The sequence below is a fragment of the Lithobates pipiens genome, unplaced genomic scaffold (genome assembly GCF_037356315.1).
Source record: "Lithobates pipiens isolate NorthernLeopardFrog02 unplaced genomic scaffold, aLitPip1_a1.2 Scaffold_23, whole genome shotgun sequence".
NCBI lineage: Eukaryota > Metazoa > Chordata > Amphibia > Anura > Ranidae > Lithobates > Lithobates pipiens.
The window spans coordinates 84,763,719-84,773,589 of NW_027507785.1; the positions used below are offsets into that span (position 1 = coordinate 84,763,719).

The 9,871-nt window shown below is 45.3% G+C and overlaps 1 protein-coding gene across 1 annotated transcript in view; it reads right to left on the reverse strand.

Annotated features, from left to right (window-relative positions):
* The window catches only part of LOC143926966 (uncharacterized), a 53,093-nt gene extending 50,481 nt beyond the window's left edge, over window positions 1-2,612 (reverse strand). Inside the window, exon 1 of the mRNA XM_077450990.1 lies at window positions 2,403-2,612. Within this exon, the coding sequence (XP_077307116.1) occupies window positions 2,403-2,453 (51 nt within the window). The 5' untranslated portion in view covers window positions 2,454-2,612. The remainder of the gene's footprint in view (window positions 1-2,402) is intronic.
* Window positions 2,613-9,871: the final 7,259 nt, after the last annotated feature.

Sequence of the window (9,871 nt, forward strand, 5' to 3'; positions counted from 1 at the left end):
CACTCCAGCCATGACAGTACTGTATCTTTGAAAAAGTGTGCCTTGCTGTAACTCACCATGCATAGTCTTGTCGGGAAAAGCATTGCATACGTCAGATGGTGGATCCAGAGCTGCTGCTTGGCCTCGACTAACTTCTTCTTTACCTCAGCAGAGAAATCCGGGAACACTGACATGCACATTACCAAAGGGGATGCTGCCTCTTACACGAGTAAGCCTCAGGATGGTGTCTCGGTCGTGGTAATTCAAGAACTTACCAATGAAGGTGCACGATGGAGCCCCTCTCGGTGGAGGCCTCGCAACCAGGTGGTGGGCGCACTCTACCATGAATGTGGAGGAGAAGGCCTCTCTACTGAAGGTTTTGGTCAGCAGGTTTACCAAGAAAGTGGGGGGGTATGAGCCTTCAGCCCGTTCGAGCAGTCTCACAAAGCGGAGGTTGCACTGCTGAAGTCTGCTCTCCATGTTGTCATGATTGTGGAGAACAGAGTTTAACTGCTGCTGTAGCCTTTCAGTAGTTACTTGTAGTGGCAGCAGGCCGTCCTCCACATGGCTGACTCAGCACTTGGTCTCAGTTACCCTCTCCCGCAGCTTGTGTATGTCTTGTCGTAAGAGGGATATATTGACCTTCACCTCCTCGATCTTAGTGGTGAGAGTAGTCTGGCATAAGGAGATGCCTTGAACATTATAGCGGTGTCACCAGTGGCAGGCTCATCTTCCTCTGAGAGTGGAGTGACGCCATCTTCCTGCGCTGGATCTCGCTCCTCATGGGGGTACTTAATCAGCTTAGTGATGGCACCCTCTTCAGCAGGGAGACGGTGGTATGAGGTCTAGGAGTTGTTGTAAGCAGGGTGTTGGTGTTTCGTAGGAAGGATAGTCCCCGGGATCAGTAAAAAGGATTCTGCTCAAGCGGAGCTCTAACTCTACACACCTTTTGCCATGCAAATTCAGGTCACGCCCCCTACTAAAAGACTTTTAAGTAAAGTTGCATCAACTGTACTGAGCCTGGTCTGAAGTTATTCAAAGGGATGCATGTTGGTTCTGGCATATCAAAAGAACCAGGGTCTTTAAAGCAAAAAGGGGTATGAAGCTTAGCTGCAACAAAAAGGGTTATCTCGGCAATGAAGTTAAGGTGGAGGGTTAACCCGGAGGAATGTAGTTGCTATGAGTAACCAAGTACTAACACAAGCAACCAGTCATTAGGTCTGTTACCTGGTAAGTGAGGGGGTCGATGTCTGATGCCCTCCCTAGTGGTCGGTTTCCAGTAGCAACCAGAACTGAAACCATAATATGGAGATCCATGGCCTGGTCATAATGTACATGAAGGAAGGAGTTAACAAGTGCACACATGAGGCCCACACTAGGTACACACCTATATGGGGTCTGTTACTGGAATTGAGATAATAGAGGTACGCTGGGCTGGTGGAGTGGGTACAGGCTCAGCACATCCCTCCTAATGCAACATACAGTTACAGTTACAGTGTGTGGTGACATTGGACAGCACTTTTCAGAGGAACTCTGAACTTTGGTGTACACAGTGTAAAGGTTCATCTCTACATTGGGGACCAGCCTTAATGTTACATTTTTCCCATGTCCGCAGTCTCTGCCTTGTCCTAGGCATTGATGAGCATGCTCTGCGTGAAAGGTATCCCTGCATGCAGGACGAGTAGGCTCTGCCCGCTTCTGCAATAAAAAAAGGTATTGTACTATCCTCTCCTGGCATCCACGTCTTCTACGTTTCCTCCATTCAACTGAAACAGCCTCCATAAGGTCTTAGCATTTGACACTTTTAGGAGTTTCAGATGCCTGTGTTACCCACTGCATGGAGTGGTTCTAACTATTGAGTCCCACAGTGACGTAGGGGTCAGAGGAAGGAACCAAAGCATGAGGTGGGGTACGCAGGCATCCCACAAGTTTTAAATTTGCAAGAGTGGCATGGAAGTGCCAGCATTTGACCCGAGGGAAGGTAGGAGACATTGGCCACAGTATCTGCATTCGACTCTGACTTGGTGGGCATCAATGCTTCCACATAAAGAGCAAGGGACCTTCTCAGCAGCATGCTAGCAAGGAATTGGCTTTCCTACAGAAACTTCTGATGAAAACAAACTTGTAAGACTCTGTACAACCTATGTTTTAAGGCACCTGGAACATATGTAGCTCATTTAAACTTTAAGTTTCATTTGATTTAAATATTCCCGAATGGCCATCATAGAAAATTCAAGACTCAATTTAAGCATAATAGAACATCATCGGTAATAATTGTTTTTTGCAAAGTTGTTTACTTTGTTGCCCTAGAATCTCAACTTGGCAAAAAAAAAAAAAGTGTACAACAGTAAATTAGCTTCCAATTAGGAAGAAAACCACTATAATCCATCTGATTACTTCTATTACATTAAATACAGTCTTACCTCTGTATCAACACACCAAATTTCCCACCAATTATCTCTGATTTTCTTCATTTTCTGCCATCATTAGGAAATGATTAATTGTTGTAAAAGCACGCAGCCAGAAAATTGCCAGAGTTAAATCTGGAAGTTAAAAATTTGTACATATTAGCAAATGAGTGACTTCCTCCAGAAAAGAAAAAAATCTTTTCCTGTTTTTGTCCCCAAGCAAAGAAATAAGAAAGGAAATGAAGTGTCTAAGACTAACAAATTGTGAAGATTTCAGAATTGACCAGATGTGTGTAGTGTTTGGAGACAATGTTGCAATGGTTATAATTAAATGCGAGAAAAACAGTTTAAATGAAAGCAGATGATTGAAATTGAAATTTAAGGAAGTAGTATTCAATCCGGCCTATTACTGTTTATTGGATGCTTGAGCTTGTTTAATAACAAATATAGTAATGTGTAAAGTGTTTTTAAAGGGCCACTCCACTGATCATTTACTTTTGTATGGTTGTTGGCAAGTTGAATAATATATTTTTTATCACCATCGGAATTTCTACTTCCAACTTCTGCTGCCATTACATGACCCACCGAAGGTTTTCCAGTAAGTGAAAAATTCACACTGGGACAACTTGTCAGGCGACTTAGCCACCTGAGGCCGCGTACACACGCGGGGACTGTTCGCTCAACTTTGTCCGCTGAACAGTGTTTCGGCGGACAGTCCGCTCATGTGTGGGCTTTCAGCGGACAGTTTCAGCGGACAGTCTGCTGAACAAAGTTTTTCGGAAATTCCGAAAAACTGTCCGCTGAAACTTTGTTTCAGCGAACAGTCCCCTCGTGTGTAGGCTTGTTCGTCAAACTAAGTTCCGCGCATGCTCAGAAAGGATTTACACGCCGAAGTTTGCATTGCAGTGTATAGGACGTTGTTTTCTAGTCCCGTCGTACATGCCGTTCACGTCATCACGCACGGTTTCAGCGGACTGTTCGTTCGTCGTGTGTGGGCAAGTCCGTCCATGCTAATTTTGAGCGGACTGTCCGCTGAAACTGTTTGACGGACAAAGTTGAGCGAACAGTCCCCGCGTGTGTACGCGGCCTGACAAGTTGCGTTCCGTTCTGTACAATGGAACCGTTCTAATAGGATTTTTTCTAAGTCGCTCTGACTTAGAAAAAGGTTCCTGTACTACTTTGGGGGCAACTTGAGGCGACTTGCATTGACTTCTATACAGAAGTCGTTTTGCAAGTTGCCGCTGTTGTCGTGTGCAGGTCACCTGAGGCAGTCACGCTGCAAGTCGTGCTGCCTCAGTGTGAACTGACTCTAAGCCCTTGTACACATGGTCGGACATTCTGACAACCAAATCCGTTGGATTTTGTCCGACGGATTTTGTCCGAAACTGTTGCATACACACGGTCAGACAAAGTTGTCGGAAAATCCGATTGTACATAACGTGATGACGTTATTTCGTTACAATGGGACTACGTTCCGGCTAATAGCCAATAGCTTAGGTCTAGGAATTTGATCTGAGCATGTGTGGCACTTTGTCCATCGGAGTAGGCTACACATGATCGGAGTATGTCTGATCGGAGCATTTTGTCGGAAAATTTTACGGACGAGTTGGAAAACTTGGTCCGTCGGATACTCCAACGGAAACAGTCTGATGGAGACCACACACAGTCGGATTATCTGACAAAACGGTCCAATAGGACACATTCCGTCGGAATCTCCGACCGTGTGTACAAGGGCTTAGAGTGACACCTTTGTTTTGGCCCTTTGGGAGGGGCAGAGACACATACTACTGTAAGGAAATCTTGCACTGGAGATTCAGGGATTCGATAAGGGAGCTGGACGCATGATGGGGGGCCCGCGGCTGTGCGCCCCTAATGAATGGGCCGCTAGCGGAGAGCTTTTAACCCCCACTTTTGGGCAAAAAGGGTTAAAAGCGCCAGCAGCGCTGCCCATTGATTTTAATGGGCAGGGGAGCTTTAGGAGCAGTGTGTACACCGCTCCTAAAATGCCTCAAAGATTCTGCTTGCAGGACTTTTTTTAACAGGCTTTCACACTGGAGTGACAGGACAGGTGCTTTACAGGCGCTTTGCAGGCGCAATTTTAGCACTATAGCGCCTGTAAAGCGACTCAGAGTTAAAGTAGCCTAAAAACTACTTTGAATGTTAACGTTAGTGTAGGACTCACCAGATGCGAGAACCCGTGGTGCAAGTGGCAAGTTTACATATTTAGGACACATACAAGCTAACACCACATTATTTCTTGTGTTTTCAGAAAAGATGCATTAGGAGGCCTACTAGCCCACCTGCCTAATGTCCATTCTATGAAGAGAAATCGGTCCCAGTGTCCCAACTTTGCTCTCTGTAAACCTTGAGATGCATTTAAGGACCATAGCCTATCTTCTAGGTCAGTGATGGCGAACCTTGGCACCCCAGAGGTTTTGGAACTACATTTCCCATGATGCTCATGCGCTCTGCAGTGTAGTTGAGCATCATGGGAAATGTAGTTCCAAAACATCTGGGGTGCCAAGGTTCGCCATCACTGTTCTAGGTAGTTTATAGTTTTATCCAGATGTTGCCATGTGCAGCAGACCACCTTTCTTCCTTTTATCTTCAGTATGGTAATCCTGGAACACAAGTTCTGAAGACAATGGAATGCATTCCTCACTTCTCTTCACACACACAGAAAAGTCTACTGTAAAATAATGCAAGTATTAAAGTTTCTCACAACCACCAACTAAATTCAAATTTTAAATGAGATATGTGAATTAGAGAGAGGAAAATGCACAACACAAGCTCCAGGAGGTATAATCATATTGTCCTCCTACTGATCCTCTGAATGTAAATTACATAAATTGACAATACAATTATTTAATATGAGTTACTGCAGAACACAAATCACATGTGTGTAGCACACTCCTAGGTATGTGCTAGTGAGTGTATACGTTTTTAGTTTCTCTGCTTTACAGGGAGACAGCTAGGCACATTTATGTGCAGGCTGCCATGGGGCCTCAGGTGGTCGACCTGAGCGCCTGAAACATTGAAGTTGCAACCCATGGTTCTTGTGAGAGATGACTGAGGATGTGCATGGATTCTGTTTGGTAATGCGGAAGAAGGCTGCCGTGTGCTCCAGGAGCCTTGTGAGTACAGACCCCACACAAGGGGATCCATGGGATTTGTGCTGTTAGATCCCCCTCTGGGTGCTAGAAGTCAGCTACTGGGTGCAAGCTAAGGTGGACACTGGCTAGTGTCTTGCAAAGGCAAAGTTCACCGAGTTCCTTCAGCTACAGATAGACTTGTTCATGTCTTACAGGTGCTGTATGGTTCTACAGATAATCTATTGAGAGAGTTTGTCCTCACCTGTGAGTAGTTAAATTGGAGTATCCTATGAATTCCCTTCTCCTACCCAAGTTCCCCAAATAAAATACAAAAATGAATCCCCTAGACTGGTCATTGAAGATAACAAACGCAAGAGTGTGTGCACCTGGCTGTATGAAAATACCCTGTAACTGACTGTGGATTAATCAGTGGGAGGCCCGGGCAAACTAATATCCAAGCGGCTCCTGTGGGGGTACCTCTACATTGTGCACTGTGCATTACCATATTGGTAAATGGGTTAGGCAAGGGTCACTGACAGAAGTACAGTAACCCATGGTCATCAATCAACATTCCCCTTTAATAATTAAAAGCCATCCTCCTGCACTATGCTCCCGCCCGAGAGGATCTGCTACCTCTCTTAAGAGCTCCCTTCTGGCCTGCCACATGATGCTTTCATTCCTTTTCCTCTTGGTCTTTTCCTGGCAGTGGTTGGTTCTGCTCTCTGCAGAGGTACACTGTGTTCAGTAAGTGGGTCTATAATGTCCTGCACTTACAGCATTTTCTTAGTCTGAGAATGGGGACATCTTTTCTAAAAAAAAAAAAAAGAAGAGGTACTGCTGGGGACAGCTCTGGATTCAAGGTGAGTCCTGCAGCCAGAGCAGATTTTTTTAATTTTATCTTCAGCGAGAAAAAACCCAGAGTTGGTGCCCAATTGAAAGCTGTTTGGTTGCTCTTGCCTCCTGCACTTTGCACACATTTTACAGTTTCTCTTCTTGCTGCCGTATTAGAAAAGCCTGTCTGTGCTTTCACAGCTGAAAGTAACAAACTTTGGATAAGCTTGGATCCTCGGGCAGCAATATAATAATCTGGATTCCCTCAAGAAGAAAAGAATGTTTTCCTCAAAGTATACTACAAACAAACTTTTAATAAAAGTGTTTTCAATCATCCTTTACAGAAGGAGCCAAGGCTCGCAGTCTTTGTAACCTGGCCTCCTTACTTTGTATATAGAACTTTAAAGACAAATTGCTTTTCTTGAAAGGGAAAGGGAATATATCTGAATATCAACCTTTCTTTTTAAGATAAAAGGTTTTTTTTCCAATGAAGCAAAATAAGACATTATTTATACAAATGGGACTATTCCACAGCTACTCTGTACAGTGTTATCTTGATAGGAACATCATTAATAACACACAACACTGCTCTTACTAATACACAACGCACATTTCAAATGTGTTAACCAGACCCTCCAACTGTATTATCTCACCTGCTACATTGCCAGGTTAAAAGCTGCCTTTGAAGACCCTATTAACCAACAAGTCCAACTTCTATAGAAAAAATGTCCAAATTTACATATCCCCAGCTGCTTATACTTGTAGATCTATTGCTTGTTTTGGTATGTACTTTTTACAAGTGGACCTTTCATCCAATATAGCGCAAACAAACTGAAACATTCTGAAAAATACAGAAAAAAACATCAATTGCAGCCTCACTGTGCCATCAATTGCAGCCACTGTGCCTATCATATGCAGCTACTGTGCTCATAAAATGTAGCAACTGTGCCCATCAAATGCAGCCACTGTGCCCATCATATGCAGCCACTGTGCTCATAAAATGCAGCCACTGTGCCCATCATATGCAGTCACTGTGCCCATAAAATGCAGCCACTGTGCCCATAAAATGCAGCCTCTGTGCCCATCATATGCAGCCACTGTGCCCATAAAATGCAGCTACTGTGCTCATAAAATGCAGCCTCTGTGCCCATCATAGGCAGCCACTGTGCCCATGAAATGCAGCCTCTGTGCCCATCATAGGCAGCCACTGTGCCCATAAAATGCAGCCACTGTGCTCATAAAATGCAGCCTCTGTGCCTATCATAGGCAGCCACTGTGCCCATAAAATGCAGCCACTGTGCTTATAAAATGCAGCCTCTGTGCCCATCATAGGCAGCCACTGTGCCCATAAAATGCAGCCACTGTACTCATAAATGCAGCCTCTGTGCCCATAAAATGCAGCCTCTGTGCCCATCATATGCAGCCTCTGTGCCCACAATATGCAGCCTCTGTGCCCATCATATGCAGCCTCTGTTCCCATCATATGCAACCTCTGTGCCCATAATATGCAGCATCTGTGCCGATAAAATGCAGCCTCTGTGCCCATAATATGCAACCTTTGAGCCCATCATATGCAGCCTCCGTGCCCATAATATGCAGCCTCTCTGTGTTAACGGCAAGGGTACCATGCTGCATATCTGGTGGGACTGCCCACTCCTGTGCAATTTTTGGGATAATATCTGTACACAGATCTATTCCATAACAGAGACCAAACAGAAACAGAATGCTGTCTATTGCACATCTCCAACTACTTGTTAAGCAATTCCAAAAAAATTGGTAGTGCAACATATGCTAAATGTGGCAAAAGCAATTATCCCCAAACACTGGAAAACGACTTATGTAACCACGGTAGCAGAATGGCTACTTGCTGTGGACTCCATATACAAAATGGAAGAGACAGCGGCTATGGCCTCTGAAAACACTGAAAAATTCCACAAACTATGGAGATCATCGTTTCATTTTGAGTACTCTGATTCTTTTGCTAAGATGCAAAATGGCTGACTGACTGATAGGGGCGCACTGTCCGAGGGCCCCATGCCACCAAGGGGCCCCATCAGGGTTGCCACTTGCCAGCCTCAATAAAACCAGGGACAGTATGTAAAAATCTGTGTTTTTTTAAAGATCCCAAGATTATAGCTGCCCCATCTCTCCAGTACCTTTTCAGTGTCTGTATGTGTATTCTGTGTGTGTATACGGTGTGTGTATATTGTGTCTGTGTGTGTATACTGTATGTGTGTGTGTGTATACTGTGTGGTCATAAACTATTGCCTGGAGGCCCCATAATCTCCTATTGCCTGGGGGCCCTATAATCTTCTCCTATTGCCCGGGGGCCCCATAATCTCCTATTGCCCGGGGGCCCCATGAGTTGTCAGTCCGCCCCTGCTGACTGATTTTTGATTTATGATTTTGGATCTCTAACAGTAGCGGTTTCATTTGGTTGTTCTTTGTCCTATGAAAATATTGGTTTCTAATATCTATAGATGGATGTACGCTCAAACAGATGCTATTCTGTCCAGGAGCAATTTATAACATGACACATGTTTGACGCATTGTATGTGATACAGTAAAACTGTCTTTGTATGCTTTGTTATAACCCTGTGATATCTCAATAAAAAATTTTTATTGGAAAAAAAAAAAATATGCAGCCTCTGTGCCCATCATATGCAGCCATTGTGACCCCCCCCCCCCCCACCGCCCGCTCGCCTATCCTATAGGCGGGACAGGCAGCGGGTGACGGTGGCAAGCTGTGGGAAATGCAGCGGGTCAGGCAACGAATCCTGCATCTTCCATGGTTCCCATGCATCTCTTCTTTGGTTCTGCTAGGCATCCAATAGGGATGCCCATACCTTCAACCAATCAGTTGATGGGTATTAGACCCACGCTTCCTGATTGGTGGAGAGGTGGTTCGGTGTTAGAAAAGCAAATATTCATTTCTTTTTCTAACAAACTTAGGTGGGCTCTGCCTATGGCTCTAATCAGCTGCTTTAAAAAAAACACTCCCGCTGCTGTAATTCAGGCACCCAGCGTACAAAATGGGACCGGACACATGAATAGGGGGTGGTTACAGCGGCCATGGATAGATTCATGCTATGCATGAGTCTATCAATTTTATATATAAGGGGGTGGCGTGATAGAGGGTGCGGTGCCCATGCGCTCTTAACCACTTCCCGACCAGCGCACGACGATGTACGTCGACAGAATGGCACGTACAGGTACGTCCAATATTCAATGCCGCCCTGCCATCGGGAGCGCGCCGCGCTGGTCGGGACCCCCGTGAGTCCGGTCGCGGGACCCGCGGACTCGATCGCCGCGGGCATCCCCGCGATCGTCTCACGGAGCGGCCGAATGGAGGAAATGCTGTGTAAACAACATTTCTCCATTCTGCCTAGCAACTAGTGACGCTGATCTCTGCTCCATGTGATTGGAGCAGAGATCAGTGTTCACTAAATGAAAGCCCAACCCCCCCACAGTTAGTAACACACACCTAGGAACACTTAACCCCTACACTGCCACCCACTGGTTAACCCTTTCACTGCCAGTGTCATTTACACAGGAATCAGT